The 23,915-nt window shown below is 43.7% G+C and overlaps 1 protein-coding gene across 3 annotated transcripts in view; it reads left to right on the top strand.

The window, feature by feature from the left end:
- The window catches only part of LOC310777046 (NLR family CARD domain-containing protein 3-like), a 126,683-nt gene that overhangs the window by 99,493 nt on the left and 3,275 nt on the right, over positions 1 to 23,915 (top strand). Inside the window, exon 15 of one of the 3 annotated variants that reach the window (XM_083637295.1) lies at positions 748 to 1,148. The exons of the other annotated variants lie outside the window; for them this stretch is intronic. Coding sequence (XP_083493421.1) covers positions 748 to 775 — 28 coding nt within the window. The 3' untranslated portion in view covers positions 776 to 1,148. Of the gene's footprint in view, positions 1 to 747; positions 1,149 to 23,915 lie in introns of those variants that run through there. 3 annotated transcript variants of the gene reach the window in all.

The following is a 23,915-nucleotide window of genomic DNA, read 5'->3' as shown; positions in this document are numbered from 1 at the left end:
AGTAATATAGGACGTAAATATCTACAACCACAGGCTGTCAACGGAATAACTGGAGAAATTAAACCATGCCAGACATAAACGGCAAGAAGTGGCTGTGATGTGGATTAACGCTAATGACGAAATGGACGAGATGACGAAATGGTGAGTGTACGTTAGCATGTTGCTTGCTGCTACTTGCAAACGAATTTGATCATCTAGAGCAACCTAACGGTAATGTTTGCAATATAAAGCAGCGTCAAGCATAGTGCTATAAATTATACTACTTAGCTAGTTGAGTGTCAATTCATAGTAAGGTGAATGATGCCAACATTACTTCTCCACTAATGTTATTTAATAATTCACATGGGGGAGTCATTAGATTAGATGTAGCTACGCTACTGGTCTGTATGTAGGCTACCTCTAAAACTGAAGATGAGCTTCAGTTACATGAAGTGAGTTTATAACCAACCAAGCAGCTTCCCATGGTATAGCTAGTTAATCACTTTCCTCCAGTCTGCATGTGGCGTGACTGGTGGTTGGTCATCCTATGGCTGTACTATGAGTATAATAACTGCTGGGCTCGCATGTAAATAAATATGAATAAATAAATACATACATATATACACACACACACACTGTGAATAATTACATATCTAAACTAAACATTTCATTTTGCTGCTATAGGCTATGCCAAGTGCAACATTTTTCTGACCATTAAAATGATCTCATATCTCTTCCTGTCCTTTGTGTGTGTTCCAACATCTACAGGTGGCCATTAAGTTTGATGGGAACATGAACGTCACCTGGGTTTATCGGACGCTACATTTTCATGTTGATGCTCCTCTGCCACAAGAGCCACACACTGAACAAGCAGCTCTTCGACATGCAGGTGGTTCTCGTCAGGAGGATATGAAGCAAACACATGTGCATTTTGTGCAAGTTCACATGCAAAACAAAACCCTGCCATTACAGCGATATGAAGCAAACACATGTGCATTTTGTGCAAGTTCACATACATAATGAAAACCTGCCATTACAGCGAACCACGTGAGACCTGCCAACAGCAAATCCTGTACCATCTGTATAGTCCTGATTTACTGTACGTCTCATTGTTTGTGATGTATCTGCAGTCTGCACCAACATAACCAAGACACATTCCTCATGTTGAAGTGACCCTGTTCAGGAATGCTATTTATGTTTTTGTTTTAAATATTGGTTATGAATTACTAATTTTGACAAGGTAAAATAAAACATTTTTAACGTAACTGCACTGGCTGCATGAAAACTTTTGTCTTGATCAGAGTTTGTCTGTTACAAATATCAACATTGCTGTATTAATCTTATCTATAATAAATCCGTAAAATCAGTGACACCAGGCATACTTCAACATTCATTGTTTATTTACATGAAGTGAAATATATCCCTGTAATGAGTATGACCCAGCACCTGCCAGTAGTATGTATGCATGCTGTTCTTGCTCTAGTACTGAACAGGGTAAGGGAAAGCGGTGAGAGGTAAAACGTGTGTATATATAAATATATATATATATATATAAAAACAGCAACTGTGCAAATAGTGCTGAACATCGTAAAACTAAACGGGTAGAGGTATTTTAAAAATACCATGACAAAACCTCAAAATAACCAACTCAAACTGACATGATAATTAATGGATGAAGTTGATTGAGGCAGCTGCACATGGTAAGGCTATATTGCGTTGGAATATGCGGGCAATGGGCCAATGGCTTCAAGTGATGTGATGTGATAGCCAGTAAATTATGAGGCGGTGTTACGGCCTGGGCCAAAGCCTGGGTTTGGTGTGTCTTTCAGTTTCTTTCCTCACTCCATCCTTGTCCCAGACACGCCCCTCTCCTGCCCTGATTCCCTCTGCTGCAATGGTTAAGCCCTCACCTGGAGCTGGTTCAACAATCAACTCCAATTGGCTGTCGTCACTGCTGATTGGCTGCTTCAGATGTACCAGGCCTACATAAGCACCAGTGTTTCAAGATGGCACTGGGGATCAGTGTTGGCGGAGCGCTCTGCGTGCTAGCACTGGTCCTCCATGTCCACCCTCCTTTTGGCATTTTGCCCTTGTGTAGGCTTCACAGAAAAACAATGCTGACAAATAATTCTGCACATGATCTTGCACATATCTGAAAACTATGTTTTTGCAGACATTCATCTAGTTTGACAGTAAATGAGTTGATTTAGTTGTTGAGTAGACATCACTGGTCCACAACTTAACTCTAATCAACTCAATAGATGTCAAACTACATGACTGCAAAACGGTATACAGTTTTCTGTGAGAGATCATGTGAAAAATAAAAATCAGTATAAGCCCTTTTCACAGCTGCCATTTTGTGTCTAACGCTTCGTTCACACAGACAACCTACGCCTTGCCTTGCCTCAACACACACCTACGCCGAGCTGGGCGTGAACCTGTTACACGCTTTTGTGATCACACCGCACGCCTTTTGCACGCCGAACCTGGAGCCGAGTCACAAGCGCCTCTCCTCTCTCCCGACTGTATTTTTTCACGTGTTGTCCAGAATTGTCATGGGTAGCCTCTAGGTAAAATAAATCGGATATACGGTACTTAATGTTCTATTGATGCTGGATATGTATAACCAGGTCTGACTATAGTCGGACATTTTAGAGAGGTGATCTTGCAAGAATATGTGCTGGCACAACAACATTGTCCATCTTGCTTCTTCGGTCGCTATTCTCTCTCATGAAGATTTGTTTGCCGACGGGGAGAAAGCCCAACGTGATAGCCACCCGTCAATCTCTCTGTCTCTCTGCTCAACATGTTGTAGTAACTCAATTTTATTTTGAAATTCAGTTGATTTTGCCATTTCCGATGGATATTGTGCGTTTTTCTTTCATGGCTTGACAGAAGAAGTCTGCCTGCACGCGCCTTGTCGGCTTCAAAATAGAACTCACGCCTATTCGATAAAATCGGCAAGGCACAGGCAAGGCGTGGGTACACGCAGGGTTCACGCTCAGGCGGCCGGTGTACACAGCCTTGTTGACTAAAACGGACACCTATTAAAAAGCGTGGGTAAAGGCAAGGCATAGGCAAGGCTTGGGTCGTCGGTGTGAACCCAGCCTAAAAGGCAGGGGATACACAGGTGCAACCAACTCACTAATTAGGGCCCCAGCACTGGAACACCTAAATGGATTGGAAGTTGGAAACCCTAACGTTTGGTGCACCTGTGTTACTTCATAGCTTTTAGACACAAAATGGTGGCTGTGAAAAGGGTCTATTTTAAGTAATGTAATGTCAGTCCACTCCAGTCCAGGCGGGCGGTTCCAAAAATCTCGAAGAAGGCAAGGCGGGCGTTCACTTAGGACGATGTCACTCATTGACGACTGTCTCATCCAGCTCAGCATTGCTCATGTTGGCATACAAGTCAGATATTCTGTATCTAAGGAAGGAAAACATGATATAATCACATAACTAAGCCCTGTAACAAAACATAACACAAAAAATCACTACTAGTGGATATAAAAACACTTTTAAAACGATATAGGCCCTATTTAGGCTATAGTTATCATTGCAGTCATATGTCGGACGCCAAAGACGGTGACAGCTCACTAACAGAAATGTTGTTTAACAGATGAAGATCAACATGCTTACCTCAGTCCTTCTTCCTGCATCCTTCGATAGATGGTCCTCTGACACATGCCAAAAAGATTTGCTATGTCTTTGACTTTTATACCTGATGGGGAAAATTTAATCACAAGCATATATTTAGACAATCAATAGTTAATCAATATACTAATATAACTGCATTTCGGATAATACACAATTTTCATTTGATGCTCATAGTTCATTTCAACTTTCTCCTACTGCTCCCCGTACAGGCAACAGAGTAGATAGGGCTGCAGAAGATCAGAATGTACGACATAACAAGTGTAATCTGATCCGTGCCCCCTGTATAGGTACGTTGGAGATGTGTTGTTGACTCTCTTCAGTATTAAAGCCTAGTGACATGCACACCTTTGGCTAAATATTTCTACAACAATACCTGTGGTGAGGTATGCTTCGATGACGTCCATCGGGATGTAAATAGATGGCCTTCCGCGGACACGGGGTTCGTTGGAAAGTTCGTCCAGCACCTGTCGTAGGTTGGCGGAGACCACCTCCTCCACCTCATGAATAGCCGAGTATTCAGCCAAACGATCATTTAAGAGCTCTGCTCTGTCATTTGCCTCTGAAAATGTGATGATGTTGCTCTGTAGCCTGTCGGCTAAAGAGTTCAGCTCCCCTATCAGCCAAGCCCCACACACACACACACACACACACAGTTAGTGACGTCAGCTTACTATCGATACATACCATGTTTGTCCTCTTGTCCTATACGAGGTTTAATGAGTCAGTGATCACCCATGACTAGATTTTATGGCACAAATATTCATCGCTTCAACGTTAGTCGGCAGACCACACAGCTGCATGCTATATAAATTTGATTGATTGATTTATTGGCTGGCTACAATGGTTATTATTGTATCATTATTACAAACATGCCCGGGGTAACGTGAGAACAACTAGCTAGCGTGGTTCGGCCTGGCTAGCCGTGGTTAGCAGTATTAGTTAGCAGAGACTTCGGGTGATTATGCTACGCACTTCACCCGGTCGGATCGGCCGACCGTCTATCTGAAAGGAGCCAGTTCGATGCGCACCACCCACCAAGCGGCCCCGGAGGGCAACACGACGGGCGGACGCGCTACCGACCCATCACTGGGCAGGGGCAGCCAACACAGAGCCGAGCGAGCCCTCGTCTGAGGGATTTCCATTAGCAGTGACGTTAGCTTAGCTATCGATAGTAGCATTAGCATGGGCCGAACGACTGTGCGGCCAATGGACATATAAGGTGTTGCTTATTTAAGAAAGTAATAAAATAGTGTGAGAGGTGTTGGTGAGATGATCCCGGCGTATATTTACCAGCCATTTTCTTCTTCTTTCTCAGCCCTTGACTCGCTAGCTCCGTGGTCTGTCCATGGATGTAAACAGGGACACGCCAGGGGTTGAAGGCGACAGACCAGAAGTGGGTCTGTTTACTTCCGCGGTCAACTGGGGCAGCCTCTTTCTCGCCGAGAAGAGCCTGGTGACGCGAGGTTAGGGCAGCCTGAAAGTAGCCAATGAGTGACATCCTCCCAATTGAAGACCCGCCTTGACGAGCGGCCTGACAGATTGCATTTTCGAATTGAATTTTGTCACAGATAACGCACGAAGTGAACCTGCAATACACGGGAGGCGCTGTTTTGCTGTTTTTCATTTGAATAGAGTACATTGCAAAGCATGTTCAGTCTTTGATAATGTAATGTCGAATGTCAAACATGTAATGTCAAATACAAATGCATTTTCATTTGAATTGTGACTTACATAATGCTTGCAGGGATGGAAAATTAGGCTGGATTTTTTGGATTGCATTTACATTTCCACATTTAAATTACAAGTTTGATATAGTCCATTGAAAAGCAGTATGACTAAATTAAAATGAAATGTCAAATACCATTTAAATTATCATTTGACATTTTCTACAAAAATGCATTTTAATTTGAATTGTGACTTAATTAATGCTTGCAGAGATGGAAAATTAGGCTGCATTTTTCGGATTGCATTTTCATTACCAAATTTAAATTACCATTTGAATATAGTCCATTGTAGAGCGGGCTATGGACTTTGAAAATTAAATGTCAAACAGCTTGTCATTTTAATTCTTATATAGTCATAGAAAGCCCTTACAAGTATATGAAAATGAAAATGAAAATTGGATTATTCCATTTTCATTTTCATTTTTACTGAAATAACACACACATGTGTTGAAAATGATAATGTCATTGAGGAATTACATTACCATTTTCAAGTTTAAATTATCATTTGAATTGAGTCAGCTATGGGCAGTCTTTGATAATGTAATGTTGAATGTCAAACATGTAATGTCAAATACAAATGCATTTTCATTTGAATTGTGACTTACATAATGCTTGCAGGGATGGAAAATTAGGCTGGATTTTTTGGATTGCATTTACATTTCCACATTTAAATTACAAGTTTGATATAGTCCATTGAAAAGCAGTATGACTAAATTAAAATGAAATGTCAAATACCATTTAAATTATCATTTGACATTTTCTACAAAAATGCATTTTAATTTGAATTGTGACTTAATTAATGCTTGCAGAGATGGAAAATTAGGCTGCATTTTTCGGATTGCATTTTCATTACCAAATTTAAATTACCATTTGAATATAGTCCATTGTAGAGCGGGCTATGGACTTTGAAAATTAAATGTCAAACAGCTTGTCATTTTAATTCTTATATAGTCATAGAAAGCCCTTACAAGTATATGAAAATGAAAATGAAAATTGGATTATTCCATTTTCATTTTCATTTTTACTGAAATAACACACACATGTGTTGAAAATGATAATGTTATTGAGGAATTACATTACCATTTTCAAGTTTACATTATCATTTTCAAGTTTACATTATCATTTGAATAAAGTCAGCTATGGGCTTCCATACATTCCTGGTCTGTTCAAATGAATGAAGATGAACTTTGGTCATGATATTCTCCATCGTTGTAAACACCAGGGCTCCAAATGGCTCCAAAATGGTCTCCATCATCTATGGAGGACAAACTTTGATGTGAAAGTGTTGGAGGCAATGAAGGAATTTAAAATATCATAATTAATGTGGTAATAACCAGACATGGGACCAAGTCACTTCGGTCCAAGTCTCAAGTAAGTCCCAAGTCATTTGGTCCAAGTCTCAAGCAAGTCCCAAGTCATTTTGTTTTGGGCAAGTCAAGTCAAGTCAAGTCACAGGTTTTGTCAAGTCAAGTCGAGTCCTTAGTTAAGGCAAGTCAAGTCACTTTTTTTCCCCACGCCCAAATACTGCAGTCTTACCTTTCTTTATAAAGAAAAAAGACATGGTAATAATACCTGTCTAATAGTGGTGATATTATTGGCCAATTTACAGTATCTAACCCATTCAAAAAGTATGACGAATTTAATTTGTGTTCTAATAATTGATATTCAGTGAAATAAATGTAAACAAACAAAAGTCAAATAACTTTATAAACGCTTATTTATTTCTGAACTGCTTCTCAGTAAAAAATCTGCCACGTCAGTTTTAAACAGTGAATTAGTGACAGGCTGACATACTACAATGTAATCAAACAAAAACAAATTGCTTAAACTTAGAGTATTTACCTCTTCTCAATCAAAACATATTAATATAAACAAGGCTGGAAACCTAGCATATACTGTATATGCCAGTGCAGAAAAGCATTGTTGACACACACACACACACACACACACACACACACACACACTCAGCTGACAACATGTTCCTCTCCCCCCTCCAATCCAGGGCTGACACATACATTTGCATAATGCCCCATGATGCATTGTGGTTGACAAGGAAGCAACCAAATGAAGCTAAATAAGTGGTAGATAGTAATATTTATTTTTACCAATTTTTTTACCACAAGTTGTAATATTTCAATGTTGGCCAAAATAAAAATTAAAAAGTGTACTATATGAATTAACACCCTAAGTCTAAAGCACATTTTTAGGGGGGGTATATATACATCTCACAACTAGAACGAGTTGTAGGATGATTGGGAACTTTGGAGACCGTGTTGCGCAAGCTTGTGCATAATATTTTAAGATCTCTTGGCGTGCTCGCAGTCCGATAGTCTCTACAAGCCTGCGCTGGCCCACCGCTCGCCAAAAGTATTTAATAAATATTTCCTCTCAATCACTGTTAAACAGTGAAACACTGACAGCCAGACTACAACATCAAACGTTGTTAGATTCCGCCCCTGTCCCTTCTGCCTGTTTGAAGAATATTGCAGCTGTGTGCAATCCAGTGAGATGATTGATTGACGGCCAGTCATCCAATCACGACAATGCTATAAGGAGGAGCATGACTGGATGACAATTGTCATTGGATGACTCAGTCATGATCCTCCTTATGGGATTGTGGTGATTGGGTGACTGGCTGTCTGTCAAGCTCCTCTGTCCGTCTCCTCCTAATGCCGTTCCAGCTTGCACTCGCCATGCACTGACTGACGCATACCGGACAGACAGAGAAACTTGGACAATGTTACGTTATGATTTCATTATTTAAACAGACAAACACAAACAAGTCATCCAAGTCATCACCTCTCAAGTCAAGTCAAGTCTCAAGTCTTTAACTTCCAAGTCCAAGTAAGTCTCAAGTCATTTATGTTTTTGTCAAGTCAAGTCACAAGTCATCAAAACAGGGACTCGAGTCAACTCGAGTCCAAGTCACCAAGTCTCAAGTGCCCATCTCTGGTAATAACACCGAACATTCAGAGCACATAATATTTCAATCAGGAGAGACTAGAGACCGAAGAATGAATAAAGTGATATTTATTACAATAAAGTGAATGATGCATTACAGAAAGAATGATGAGAATAAAGTATTGTTATTAGTCTTTGGCGGTTAGACACCGCAGGGAGATCTTGAGAGAGGTGCATCAGCCGAGATCAGCATCCAGATATATCCCCCTGTGGAGTCTAGATACTGGTGGTGCTGGTGATCTCCTTCTGAGACTCATCATGATGAGACTCTTCCGACTGAAGAATCGGATAGGTCTGCGATGACCGGGAGGAGAAGGGGAGGAGGAGGGTGCGAGCCTGACAGTAGCGGTGTTTGAGAGGCTGAATGAGACAGAAAAAAGCATATTTAAGGAAACCGCCTCCAAGCAATTGGCTTACGACGGGGGTGAGAAGCAACGTGATAGGCTTACACTGGAGGTGTGTGGGGTGAGAGGTGATGAGAGCAGTGATGTGACACTATGCTATTGGTTAACAGAGACTGGGCGGCAACCAAGATTCAAGATTCAAGATTTTTATTGTCACTCCGTAGTACAAGTATCACGTGTGAAATTCTTCTGCTGTAGACTCCGTTACAACATAGTGCAAAAAAAAAAAAAAAAAAAAAAAAAACAAGAGGCAACAAGCAATAAAGCAGTAGACACGCCACAGACAGTGGCGTATTCACTGCACATATGTGCAAATGGCATGAACATACTTTAAACATAATTAAACATAATAACATTCTGTTAGGTGCAAGTAGCATATACCTAATTAAACATACTATTGAACATTAGTCATACATGATGGTAGCAGCTGCAGTGCGGTACAGTATGGCTACTACACTATTTGTATATGTTAAGGAGTCTCGTGGCCTGCGAGAAGAAACTGTCCCTCAAGCGATTTGTGCGTGCTCTTGGGACCCTGTATCTCCTCCCTGAGGGTAGCAGGGAGAACAGACTGTTGTGGGGGTGGTTTGTGTCTTTGATGATCTTCAGGGACCTCCTGAGGCACCGCTGGTTGTACAGATCTTGCAGTTCTGGCAGCTCACATCCTGTTACGTGCTGGGCCGCGCGCCTCACCCTTCTTAGCGCCCTGCGGTCCATGGTGGTGCAGTTCCCGTACCAGGTGGTGAAGCAACCAGTCAGCAGGCTTTCAATGGTGCCTCTGTAGAAGTCCCTGAGGATTTTTGGCCTTAGCCCGATTTTCTTCAGGCACCTGAGTCCGTGTAGTCGCTGTTGGGCCTTTTTGACAACAGTGGTGGTGTGGTTGACCCATGTCAGGTCCTGGTGGATATTGACTCCCAGGTACTTGAAGCTGTCCACCCTTTCCACCACTGTGCCGTTGATGGTGATTGGGGGGGGTGCGCCCCCCCCCCCCCCCCCCTTCTGTAGTCTACAATGATCTCCTTTGTCTTGGAGACGTTCAGAGAGAGGTGGTTGTCCTGGCACCATTGTTCCAGGGCCTCCACCTCCTTTCTGTAGGCCGTCTCGTCGCTCCTGGAGATCAGCCCCACGACCGCTGTGTCGTCTGCAAACTTCACGATGGTGTTCGAAGTTTGAGTCACCACGCAGTCGTGGGTGTAGACGTCATACCAGAAGGGGCTGGAAACGCACCCCTGTGGCGATCCTATGCTGATGGTCAGTGGGGAGGAGGTGAGGTTGCCCACTCTCACCACCTGGTGGCGGTCTGTTAGAAAGTCCAGGATCCAGTCACACATTGCTGTGCTTAGTCCCAGATCCTTGAGTTTGCTTACCAGCCTGGAGGGTACTATGGTGTTGAATGCTGAGCTGTAGTCCACGAACAGCATTCTCACATAGGTGTCCTTCCCCTCCAGGTGGGAGAGGGCGGTGTGGAGCACGTGTGCTACTGCATCCGCTGTGCTCCTGTTGGGGCGGTATGCGAATTGTAGCGGGTCGTGGTCCGGGGGGAGTGTGGGGCGGATCTGTGATATAACCAGCTTTTCGAAGCATTTGCTGGCTATGGGCGTGGGGGCCATTGGGCGCCAGTCGTTGAGGCTGGTCACTTTCTGCTGTTTGGGAATGGGGATGATTGTTGCTGTTTTGAAGCAGGAGGGAACTTGGCGGAGGGAGAGGGACTGGTTAAAAATGTCTGTCAGCTGATTGTTCATTGAAACCCGGAAATTGACAGCTTATTATGATCTTGTGAGTAGATTGAAGAGTGGAGATATAAAGTGAATTAAGGAAGTGTAAATGGATATTATAGTCTTCCTGGTTTGAACTTACGTTAGAACTACATTACACATAATATGTTGCAGTGGAACAAGCTATTAGCCTTTGGTTCTTCTCAATGTCAGTTCTTTGGTCAAATCAGATGAGGTGTGACTATACGAGATAGATATTAGAAGGTTTTCATAGAACACCAACACTTCTACAGGCAGGAAAACTGACTGGAGGAGCCTTTCATCCTCAACTACTTCAATTACTACTTTTCTCACTGATGGTGGTGGAGGGCAGCAAGGTGGCGCTGTTCCCTCACAGCAAGAAGATCCTGGGTTAATTTCACCAGCCATTGTGTGTGTGTGTGTGTGTGTGTGTGTGTGTGTGTGTGTGTGTGTGTGTGTGTGTGTGTGTGTGTGTGTGTGTGAGTGTGCGTGCATGCGTGCGTGCTGTGGTGGACTTAGGGTTTTGGGGGCCTAAGGCGAACACAGGCATAATGGGGTCCTGCACATCCGTTGTTCTCCCCTGGTACCTGAAGCGTCATCCATGCTTTTATTTGTTTTAACATAATTAGATGTTATGGGCCTGTTCCAAACTGCCTGTCTCTATCACTTTCTTTTTTCTACGGTGAATTTGAAAAGTATACCGTACCAACAAATACACGCAAATGCAAATATAGGTTGAAATTGCTGGCATAAATGTTTTTCAGCTTTCATGCTATGTTGTTGTGGGTACCTGCTTTAATCCTTTCCAGGCTATCTCTCTCTCTCCTGCTCTCCTGCTTGATTTCTTCTGGGGAGGTTATCACTGGATCCCACAAAGTCTTCTGTATTTACCAAGGGAGGAGGTTGTCCAAGGGCTAATACACCTGCCCAGTAGAACAGCAGCTTTTAGACTCCAGTGGACCCAGAAATGACTTGATGTGAAAGGCTGGGTGGTATGAAGGCAGGTTGCAGAGACACTCTTAAAACAGGTGGGAGGGCTGGGTCTGGGCTTGTCACTTTTCTTTGTCAATCCTAACGCACTGTCACTCAATGATGTTGCACACTTTTATAGAGGTCTGCTAAGAGTATGGGGACTGATGAAGTTGCTGAGAGCGGCATCTCTCAGCTCGGTGGAGTGGCTGCTGGAGGAGCCGCTGGTGTTTGGGGCGAGGCTGGACATCACCACAGCAGCCACGCCAGGACTTTCTGGGACCTTGAAGGCAGCCAAGGTGGTTACCCTGGGGCACCTGGTGGGCCTTGCAGGGAAAGACATAATTGAGGCCGGGGCGGTGGCTGAGCGTCTGGGCGTGAGATCGATGCGAGTGGCTCGACTGATGCTTGGTCGGGAGCGCCCTGAGTGCAGAGGACTGGAAGCTGTTGCAGGAGGGGGACAGAGGGGACACAGGGTTTGTAATATCACAGGAGGACAGAGGGGACACAGGGTTTGGATTATCACAGGAGGACAGAGGGGACACAGGGTTTGGATTATCACAGGAGGACAGAGGGGACACAGGGTTTGGATTATCACAGGAGGACAGAGGGGACAGGGTTTGGATTATCACAGGAGGAGGACAGAGGGGACACAGGGTTTGGATTATCACAGGAGGACAGAGGGGACACAGGGTTTGGATTATCACAGGAGGACAGAGGGGACAGGGTTTGGATTATCACAGGAGGAGGACAGAGGGGACACAGGGTTTGGATTATCACAGGAGGACAGAGGGGACACGGTTTGGATTATCACAGGAGGACAGAGGGGACAGGGTTTGGATTATCACAGGAGGAGGACAGAGGGGACACAGGGTTTGGATTATCACAGGAGGACAGAGGGGACACACGGTTTGGATTATCACAGGAGGACAGAGGGGACACAGGGTTTGGATTATCACAGGAGGACAGAGGGGACACAGGGTTTGGATTATCACAGGAGGACAGAGGGGACACAGGGTTTGGATTATCACAGGAGGACAGAGGGGACACAACTCTCCTGCCCTCTGATGGTGAGTAATTACGTAATTGACGGGCCTGAAATTCTGATTACAGGGACACAAATATATTTTTTGCAAGTAGGCTACAATGTCCAAGTTTAGCTCTGTGTGTTGAGCTGAGTGATGCCACTCTTTCAAGTGGAAGTTTGTTCCACCAGCCACAAATTTACATTCTCATCTTTTTTTATTTGTTTCTGCTGATTTATTTTTATAGTGAAGAAAAGCCTACACTCATTAACTCACTCTTCAGTCTCTGCTTGTTTATTGAAGCAGCAGCATGTTGTCATTCATATGAATCAGTGCTGTGTGATGATCTGGAGAGTCCACACTGCAGACTGGAGACTCTGAGGTCAGACAGCATTTTTTAATGATGTGCTGACATGAATATTATATGAATATTGTGGTGAAACTTAATTTGAGGACGTCTATATAGAGTCATTTCATCTGAAATCAGGCTTAGGACTCACATTGTCTTCCTATTGTTTTCACACATTACTGGTCTCTTCAAATGAATGAAGATGAACTTTGGTCATGATATTCTCCACCAAAACACAGGGGTCCAAATGGCTCCAAAATGGCCTCCATCATCTATGGAGGACAAACTTTGATGTGTGAGTGTTGAAGGCAATTGTCAAGTTGTGTCTTTAGACTGTGTGCAGTTTCCCCACTTGAATGAGATAGATGCATCTACTCCGAATACTTTGCTGGATTCCACTCAATGACCAAACAGTTTTTTTTCTTTTCCACCTTTTATTTTGGCAACTTTGGAAGTTTAGTTTGACAGTTCCTTTTTCTTCCGTTTGTCATTTCCTTTAGCCATTAGATGTAGACATTTCAGTTCAGTTTGATTATCAATCAGTGTCGTTAGTTAGCTTGATCATCAATTAGGTAAAAAACCTTTGAATAGAAACAGAAAAGAAACATTATATAAAATATGCTATTGCAATATAAATATCACAGCAACAGACAAATATATATATGCATCTGTAAATACTTCAAAGACATTATGCATCAGCACTGTTTTCCCACATTAAGCAAATAGGTCATCTCAGTTTCTCAATGCTCAGTTTTTATCCTTTAGCTTAGCATCAGGTGGTAATGTATTTTAATTGGATTTTAACACTATTTAAAACCATATTTATTTAACACACTATTAAATTATTCATTCATCAGTCATTTTTAAACACCCATTTTAACCATGACTAATTAAAACCATCTGCAATTATTGCACTATTTTTATACTTTTTATCATCCATTTTTTACACCAGGTTAGTGACTAAAGTACTTTTAAACAAAACCAGCGCCTTTTATCATCACCAATTATCTGTGCTTTTACCCAGACAAACATCCATCAAATCTGCACATAAAGTTACAACCCACAAACGATATTGTCAATAAATAGCCCAGCTTGCGCCTGAAGACAGTTAACGTTGATGAGCCACGTAAGTTGGTCAGAGTGGCTATTAATAGCAGCAGCGGTCACACGGAAAAGTCTCGTCTTAACCATTTATGTTCCTCCTCTTACCGGCTGTCACTCGGGTTTTGTAGACGTCCTGCACAGTCTGTTTGCACAGCGCGGTGTTTGCACAGCTTTGTTTGCTCTGCTAACGTGATGCTGGCTAGCTGGTGCTCATCTTTTCCGGACTGCTTTTACTGTGACACTCGTGTTTCATTTTAAATGGTCCGTGCAGCAGGGCAGACGTTCCATCCAGTTTGCTGTCGGTGAACTCCTGCCTGTTTTGCGTGACTTATTTATCCACATTTTTATTTACATTTTGAAAGCTTTTATTCTTTTGCTCAGAGTCTTAACTCATTCACCGCCAGTTTAGGACTGCCAATATTTAGCACAGGCCAAAGATTTTCATAATTGTTGGTCATCTTTCAAGACCCACAGTAAATTATCTATTAGCACCAGAGTGATTTGCAATACCTCAAAATGAAGATGTACGTCTCTGGGTTCACCAGGGGAAAAAAAGTGAGCTTTTAGCATGTTCTGTACTCTACTTATAGCCATTTATATACACCCTGTTTTCCCCCAAAATGTCTCTCTGAGAAAAGAAATTGCAGAAAATGGCATTTATGTATTTATGCACACAATCTCATGCAGAACTCGCTCTCAATTCTTTTATTTTGAACTGTATTGACATCAGACATGTAAATATTATTCGTTAGGACACAAATGACAAAAAAAAATATATATATATATATATATACACATGAAGTGCTTTTTTTTTACATTCAACAATACAGTTTACTCGGTGTGAGTGAGTGTGCAGACAGACAGACAGACAGACAGACAGACAGACACACCGACAGACAGACAGACAGACAGACAGACAGACAGACACACACACACACACACACACACACGATCCCCCTTTTAGATTTCTAACCCCACATATGATAAGCAATAACCAAGCCCTGTGGCGCTGGGATTGGCCAGGAGCAACACTGGAGGGCACGCAGCCCAGCGATTACATGAACCAACTGAATAGCTCTTGAGAAAGGACAGCGGGCTGCTCTGACTCCCGCTTCTGCCTTGTGCCTTGCTGTTGTGTGTTTATTTTGCACCCTTCCTCGTCCATGTCTCCCTGTCATATCCCCTGCTATCTGATCGTTCCCGTTTTCCCCTCGGCTATTCAACACGTCCTCACCGCCCTCGCAAACTGATCGATCATTTCCTCATTCCTCCGATGATCAAACACATCTCTTGATTACTTTCTCCCGGCTGGCACAGAGGAAGGCGACTCCAGCTCGTGCAGCGCGCCGAGGCGCGTTTCAATGGCGTTTCTCCTGTCTGCACAAGGAAGCGTTACCAGTTTTCTGCTTTTCCTCCTGCTCAATTTCAAAACAACAGCTGCGGTATGTGTTTGTTCACGTGTTGTCTTAGATGATAGGGACCTGATACCATGTGACAGGCTGGGGAAGTGTTTAAACTACGCCCTGCAGTAATAAAAACAAAAACACGTCAAACACGTCATTGGCGGGGAGGGCTATTTCTGATAACACGTCAAAGACGTCATTGGCGGTGAATGAGTTAATATACTTCCAGAAAACTCAGTTTGACTTGACACCTCCCACTCGATCTTTCCATGGAAACACTGGGGAGATCGCACTTCAAAGGCAAACTTCATCCTAGTTTAGTGTCCTTACAGCTCCGAGTTATCACTGACTTTGCTCTTTATCTGTTCTTCAGCAGGTAACAAGACAACCAGCCGCCTGACATCTCTGTGAAGGATAGTGGCTTGGATCCTGTCTTTTCCTCCATCAAAGTTTGCATGGTTTGGTTTCACTTTCAGAGCTTTTGCCATAGGAACACAGTAGCTTGGGAACGTCCTGACCTTTACATCCCTCACGACGCCTTTGCTGTCTGGATTGGTGCCGACAACTCTTCCAAGCTTGAACTGTCCCCTGAGCGCATTTTGGTCGCATAACCAGACAATGTCCCCAACAGTGACGTTTCTCTGTGCAGTGTGCCACTTGCTCCGTGTAAACAAGTTGGGACCTGCGAGTTGGCTCCAGCACCTCCAGAACTTGGTCACCTCTGACTGCATTGCCCGGAGTCGCTTGTAGGGGTAGCTGGCAAAGTCGAATGTTTTGAAATCCCCACCTTGAGATGCTCGTCCGAGTAGAAGAGTATTGGGTGTGACATATTGTATACAGTCCTCCCGGCTCTGTATCCTGGCGTCAATCGGTCGCTCGTTCGCTAGATTGGCCGCTATGTACAGAGTTGTCTGGAATTCACTGTAACTAAGTCCGGACTCCTTTTCAAGGCTCTGAAGTGCCCTCTTTATGATGTGTACAGCGGCTTCTGCAGCACCATTCCTGTGTGGAGAATCAGCCGGATGGATTTTCCACATGCACTCCGTCCCATCTTTGGCAGCCGTCTCCTCCAAGGCTGCTTTGTTGAGGCCATCCAAGAATCTGTACAGCTCTACCAAGACTGGTTTTGCTCCAATGAAATTGGTCCCTGGATCTGACCAGATTTTCCTTGGGTGCCCTCTGATTGATGTAAACCGCTGATACGCCATCAGAAAACCTTCGGTTGATAGGGTGTTCACTAATTCTGTGTGGATGGCTCTGCTGGCCATGCAGCAAAACACAACACCCCAAACTTTTAGTGTCACTCTTTTCTTGATGTCATCTTTTACTTGGTATGGACCAAAGAGGTCTACTGTTGTGAACTCGAAAGGTGCAGCAGGTTCAGTTCTTTCTGGCGGCAAGTCACCCATTACTTGTTTACATTTCCTTGCTTTTACCTTCCTGCAGATCATGCATCCATCGACAACCTTTTGCACAATTCTCCGCCCCCTTATGACCCACGCCTTCTTCCTCATCTTGAGCAAGGTTCCAGCCACTCCGTCATGACTCATATTGTGGGCCTCTCGAGCCAAGAGCGTGGACACCCAGGCATCGTAGGGCAAGATGGGAACACCGACTTGATCTTCGTTGAAGATTTGCACTCCGCCACCGCAAAGCAACAGTCCAGAGTCTTGATCTTTGTAGACTACCAGCCTGTCTGTAGTGGTGCTTGAGAAGGTTGCGCTCTCTTGTGCCGCAAGAAAAATGTCTCTTAGGGCATCTTCTCGTTCTCTCACAGAGATTACTCCTGCCACAGAGACTGCCTCCCACTTTGGGTTGTTCATGGCTTGATTTTGATCTCTGAACCTTTTTGCTGCTCTCCAGATCCACGCAACTATCTTGACCAGTCGGGCTAGAACACTGAACCGCTTGACATCCACAAGATGTTGAATGGCTGATCCTGCAGTCGGTCTCCTTTGTTCTGTTTGGACCTGGTTCAGGTTTTGTTTTGGTTCTTGTTTCTCTGCCTTAGCACTTGTTAATGCAGCAACAAATGCCTTCTTTTGCAGCTTGTTGATGCTTTCTCTGGCAGTGGCTGCTAGTTCTTTGGCAGATTTGATTGGCCACTCATCCACTGGCAAACTCAGAAACTTTGGCCCATTCTGCCAGTCTGACTCTTCATCCAGGTTATGAGGGCTAGCACCTCTGGTGATTACATCTGCGATGTTTTGCGGACCAGGAATCCACAACCAGTCCTGGATCCTTGTGCTGTTTTGAATCTCTCCGATCCTATTCGCGAAGAATGTTTGATAGCCATAGCTCTCTCGTTGTATTGCACCAAGGACTGTTTGGCTATCAACGAAATGATACCACCTCTCCACTTGGACTCGACTGTGCAGCTCAAAGTATTTCTTCAAACGTGCGGCAAACACTGCCCCGCACATCTCTGCTTTGACAGCATCGCCTTTGTGGTCCAAGGGAGTTAGTTTGGCTTTCGACTCCACCAGCCTGACGACTGAGCCTTGGCTCGAGCTCCACCTCAGATACATCACTGCTCCATAAGCATGCTCGCTTCCATCAGAGAACGTGGTTGCCCAGGGTTCGCCAGCGAAGGATGGGGGAGTTAGTGCTCGGGTGAAGTTGACCTTGCCAAGTTGGACATACTCCTCGAAGAGCTTTATAGCATCCTCCCTAAGGCCATCTGAGAGCGCTATGTCCCATGTGTCTCTGACTGGACAACTTCCTCCCTTTGCCTCTTGGAATGCCCTCCACACCAGGATAGCTCCTTTCTGTTTAGCGGGGGTTACCAGTCCAACTGGGTCATACAGCCCTGACACTTGGCTGAGCAGCTCTCTTCGTGTTAGAGGATTTGGCGTCTGGGCTCTGACTTGCTCTTGTAGAAGATCTTGGCCAAGACGCATCTTTTTCTTTCTCTTCGAGAAATTGATCGCAATGATGACATGGAGCTTGTCTTCTTCCACTATGTAGCCCAGGCCCAGTGCCTTGTTATCATCAGCATGCATCTGGTTTGGCAAGACCATGGTCTTTCCCTTGGTCTCCTCCATCTTGCCATCACACTCCTTCCTCCCACTTTGCCCAGAAAAGACCCAAGGCTTGAGCTTGAAACCTCCAGCCTTCAGGATCTTCTCCACGTTTGCTGTGATGGTTTTCAGTTGGTCAATGTTGTTGTGAGAGGTGAGAATGTCATCAACATAGCTGTCATGTTGGAGTACCCGACGCTCCTCCTTGAGGTGGGTGAAAGGAGGGAGGTTGGCAGTTTCACGCATTGCCAGTTGTGCAATGCACCCTGCTGGTTTGTCTCCAATATTTACTCTTGTGATTGCATATTCCCCCAACTCTTCATCCTCGGAGTCTCGCCAGAGGAACCGATGCAGGTGCACCTCTCTGTCCTCCAACCAAACTGAGTTGTACATCTTCTTGATGTCGCCCAGTGCTGCATATATTCCACTCCTGAATCTGAGAAGAACAGCACGAATCTGGTTAAGGACATCTGGGCCTTTCATTAGGAGATCATTCAAGCTTACACCTCTGAACTTTTGGCTACTGTTCCAGACGAGTCTCACTGGAGTTGTGACAGAATGTGGGTTAGGAGCAATAAGGTGACTGACGTACCAAACTGGCCCGGTCCAGTTGAAGATCGTTTCCTCGGTCAGTTTAGTTGCAGCCCCTCGATCGACCATGTCGTGCACTTGAGTAGCATAGGCAACTTTCCATTCGGGTTGTTTGGCTAGCTGCTTTTCCGTTCTGAGAAATGTAGCCTCGACTGTTCTCTTATTGTTCGGCAAGGAAGCTGGATCCTCCAACCAGGGATATTTGGCATGCCAATGAGGTTCCTTGCTGTGGCTGTCCTCTATGATGTAGGTGAGCCCTTCTTTTACTACCTCGAGCTCCCTCTCTTCAGCAAGAGTCATTTCTTTGCCGCCCGGCTGACAGTTTCCACAGCGGCAGCCCCCACATTTCGGCTCGCATGCAGCGCCAATACTATCCCATCTCCACCACTCTAGGAAGTCTCTGTTGGTGGTTGCAGTATTTGACTCCTGGAACTTGACACCATCCTGTTTGTTTAGTGAATGTTGCTTTGGGATGCTCTCAGTGAGCTCCTCGTACTTTACAGCGGCCGCTCTCATCGACCTTGCAAAATGAGTCTTGGACATGTGGGCAACTACAGTAAGCTCCTCAAAGAGCTCGGGGTGCGTTCCTCCAACAGTCTTCCCCAGTGGTCCATCCCATAGCACGAGATCTCCAACGACTCTGATTCTCTGAGGCGCTAGCTGACCTTCTCTGTGGCTTATGAGCAGACTTATTTCTCTAGGTCTCACAAGTTCCTCAAGTAGTACGTCAGGAAAGAATTTCTGCAGCTGCTTTGATGTCACATGCTTGTAGATATCTGCAATGTTGTCCAGTCCATAGCAAACTAGTTGGTGTGATTTCAGGGTGCCAATGGGAGTTTTGACCCTGATTTTTAGAAGGTACCGCTTTGTCTCCACATGAGCCTTCATCCCTCCACTCCATGGACGACGAGTGTGATTTCTTCACTTCTGAGGTTCAGTCTGCTTGCAGCCTTGTGGGTTATATAATTAGTGTCTGAGGCAAAATCAATTAATGTCCCGATTTTTTGTCCAGCATTTGCTGCGACTTCAAGGAGCATCATGATCACTGGCAGTTCCTGCAATCCACTTTCCACTAGAAGGCTTGGCTGCTCTTTTACAGTGCTGAAGGCTCTTGATGCTGTGTTTGAAAATACATCTCGACATTGCTTTGCCAACTCTGGTGACAGTTTGTTGAAAAACTCCTCTTGATTCTCTGTATATTTCCTCTTGCCTTTATCTTCTTCCGGACCAAATCTGCTCCTTCTCTGAACTGCGCTGCTTTTCTTGATCTCGGCCTTGGGGCATAGATAGAAATGATGCTCAGGCGCGTGCTCATCCTTACAGTCTTGGCCTTTACACAGATAGCCGGGTTTGCAGTATGAGCTGTCATCATGAAGCTCGAGACACCTCCTGCATGCACCCAACTTCCTTACTGCAGCCTTTTTCTCCGCTAGCTTTAGCGCTCGAAACTGCTTGCAAAAGTAGAGCTTCCTCCTGTGCTTTCCGTCACCACATACCACACACACTCCATAGTCGTCGCCTGACTTGGTAGACTTGGTTCTGGCATGTCTTGGCTCAAACCTGGTTTCTTTTCTACTTGGCTCTTCATCCCTCAGTTGCTCGAGCTGTTCATATATCTTCTCTTGCTCTTTGAGGAAATCCATGAGACTGTCAAACCGGTTGTCTGGTGCCACTGCATTCCTCCTGTCAGCGACATAAACAAGCCATTCCTTTTTGAGAGATTCTGGGAGTTTACTTTCTATTGATTTTGTTACCAATGGATTTTTTATAGCGCCTGTGTCCCCAAGGTCACTCAAGTCCTGAAGCGCTTTCTCCACAGTTTGAATTAATTCCACTATTTTCCGTGGCTGATAACTTTTGACAGCGGGCATTTTCTGTAACTCCTCCACTATTTCAATGGCGATGGCCATTTGATTGCCATAGTCTCTAGGACACGGAAGATGTCCTCTGCAGTGTTATAAGTGGTGAGGCGAAGGTCTCTTGTTATTTTATCGTCAAGACTGTCCACCAGTTGAATCTTCTTCACCTCTCTTGAACCAGTCGGCTCACCCTGTTTCTGGAGCGCTTCCCAGTCCTTTCTCCATCTGTGGAAATCACGTCTGTTTCCAGTAAACTTGGGAAGGGCCGTTGGTTTCAATCTGATGGTTGGCACATGATAATTGGAGGCAATAGACTGGGGTACTAGTCCTTTAATGTCCTCCTTTATCCTCGTCTGTATGAAGTCTGCTTTTCTGGACACCAACTTTGGGATGTGGAGTTCGAGCCCCCTTAGATGCTTTTGAAAGTCCTCCTGAGTCTCTGGTGGGACCCATCGTTTACACTGACCATACAGCTCCTTTGCAGTCTTCACCAGTCCTTGCAGGTGGTTGAGCATGAAGTCATATGCCTCATAGTTGGCATTGGGTTGCACAGCGGAGACGCTTTCACACTCAGTCTCTGCTGCTTGCAGCGCTGTAGACAATTCAATCTCCCCAAAATTAGCCCAGAGAGCCCTCTGGATTAGGCTTTTGGCTTCTTTCCGTTTCATCTCACATTCATCTGCAGTCTTTGTTAGGTCAGCTTTCTGCTGCTCATTTAACACGACCACTTCATGTGCTTCCTGCCTTGCCTCCAATTCTGAAATGAAGCCAGCCTCAACATCGTCATTGGCTTCCATTACTTTCTCGGCTTCTACTGTGAGTTTATTGAAACTGTCCTTGAGTTCCTCTTCAGACATGTCTTTATAGGTCCTGGTAACACTGTTGACCAGACGAGAGAATGATCTTTTTGCTGTCGTTCTCTCCACCTTGAGTTGCTCAATTGACCTTTCAGTAGCCATGTTTGATTTCCAGCTTATTGATCCTACTCACAGCTCCCAGCTTTTGTTCTCCTGGTCTTTCGCTGTCAGTTGGTTTTAACTGTCAATCGGTTTTTTACTGTCAAGTTATGTCTTTAGACTGTGTGCAGTTTCCCCACTTGAATGAGATAGATGCATCTACTCCGAATACTTTGCTGGATTCCACTCAATGACCAAACAGTTTTTTTTCTTTTCCACCTTTTATTTTGGCAACTTTGGAAGTTTAGTTTGACAGTTCCTTTTTCTTCCGTTTGTCATTTCCTTTAGCCATTAGATGTAGACATTTCAGTTCAGTTTGATTATCAATCAGTGTCGTTAGTTAGCTTGATCATCAATTAGGTAAAAAACCTTTGAATAGAAACAGAAAAGAAACATTATATAAAATATGCTATTGCAATATAAATATCACAGCAACAGACAAATATATATATGCATCTGTAAATACTTCAAAGACATTATGCATCAGCACTGTTTTCCCACATTAAGCAAATAGGTCATCTCAGTTTCTCAATGCTCAGTTTTTATCCTTTAGCTTAGCATCAGGTGGTAATGTATTTTAATTGGATTTTAACACTATTTAAAACCATATTTATTTAACACACTATTAAATTATTCATTCATCAGTCATTTTTAAACACCCATTTTAACCATGACTAATTAAAACCATCTGCAATTATTGCACTATTTTTATACTTTTTATCATCCATTTTTTACACCAGGTTAGTGACTAAAGTACTTTTAAACAAAACCAGCGCCTTTTATCATCACCAATTATCTGTGCTTTTACCCAGACAAACATCCATCAAATCTGCACATAAAGTTACAACCCACAAACGATATTGTCAATAAATAGCCCAGCTTGCGCCTGAAGACAGTTAACGTTGATGAGCCACGTAAGTTGGTCAGAGTGGCTATTAATAGCAGCAGCGATCACACGGAAAAGTCTCGTCTTAACCATTTATGTTCCTCCTCTTACCGGCTGTCACTCGGGTTTTGTAGACGTCCTGCACAGTCTGTTTGCACAGCGCGGTGTTTGCACAGCTTTGTTTGCTCTGCTAACGTGATGCTGGCTAGCTGGTGCTCATCTTTTCCGGACTGCTTTTACTGTGACACTCGTGTTTCATTTTAAATGGTCCGTGCAGCAGGGCAGACGTTCCATCCAGTTTGCTGTCGGTGAACTCCTGCCTGTTGCGTGACTTATTTATCGACATTTTTATTTACATTTTGAAAGCTTTTATTCTTTTGCTCAGAGTCTTAATATACTTCCAGAAAACTCCAGTTTGACTTGACAGCAATGAAGGAATTTAAAATATGATAATTAATGTGTAGGGGTGTCACGATACACTCAGTTCACGATACGATACGTATCACGATACTGGGTTCACGATAACGATACGATACGATACGATTTTAACAATATTTTTTAAAACTTGAATAATGACAATATATGACTGGAAAAGTAGTATTTTATTTGAAATGCACAAATACAAAACATGCTGTTGTGGGAAATTGTTATTACAATAACTAGAAAAAACATGAGATTGGAGATAAGGCTTATCTTGAAATAGAATGAGTTACTGTACACCGTCACTTAGATTTACTTTGAACTAAAAGGTTTCTCAGCAGTATAAATTCTCATTATGCATCTTCAGTTTTTCTTCAAACTCAAACAACAAGACTTTTCTTAGTCTATTTTTTATGCATCTTCAGTTTTTCCTGTCAAGTAAACAGTTTTGCCAGAAACTCAATTGAATGGTTTCTCTCCTGTATAACTTCTCATGTGTCTCTTCAGAGACTTGTTCAACTGAACTACTTTCCACACATTGAACTTCAACAAACAAAGACGTTTCTTTGTCTATTTTTGAAAAAAAAGAAAAAAAAAAGAAAAAGAATTGCGATATGAGATTTCATCTCAACGATACATATCGTGACGTTTTACTATCGCGAAATTTCGTGGGACGATATATTGTGACACCCCTATTAATGTGGTAATAACACAGAACTTTCAGAGCACATCATATTACAGCCTGTGTGTGTGTGTGTGTGTGTGTGTGTGTGTGTGTGTGTGTGTGTGTGTGTGTGTGATTGGCTGCATGCATGTGTTGTGGGTGTCTATAGCCGTTTTTCCACATGCGTACCGGAAAATTACCTGTAAGT

This window comes from Poromitra crassiceps, assembly GCF_964638095.1.
Source record: "Poromitra crassiceps genome assembly, chromosome: 5".
NCBI classification, from domain to species: domain Eukaryota; kingdom Metazoa; phylum Chordata; class Actinopteri; order Beryciformes; family Melamphaidae; genus Poromitra; species Poromitra crassiceps.
The sequence above is the reverse complement of the archived record's forward strand: the minus strand, read 5'-3'. Positions and strand labels throughout refer to the sequence as shown.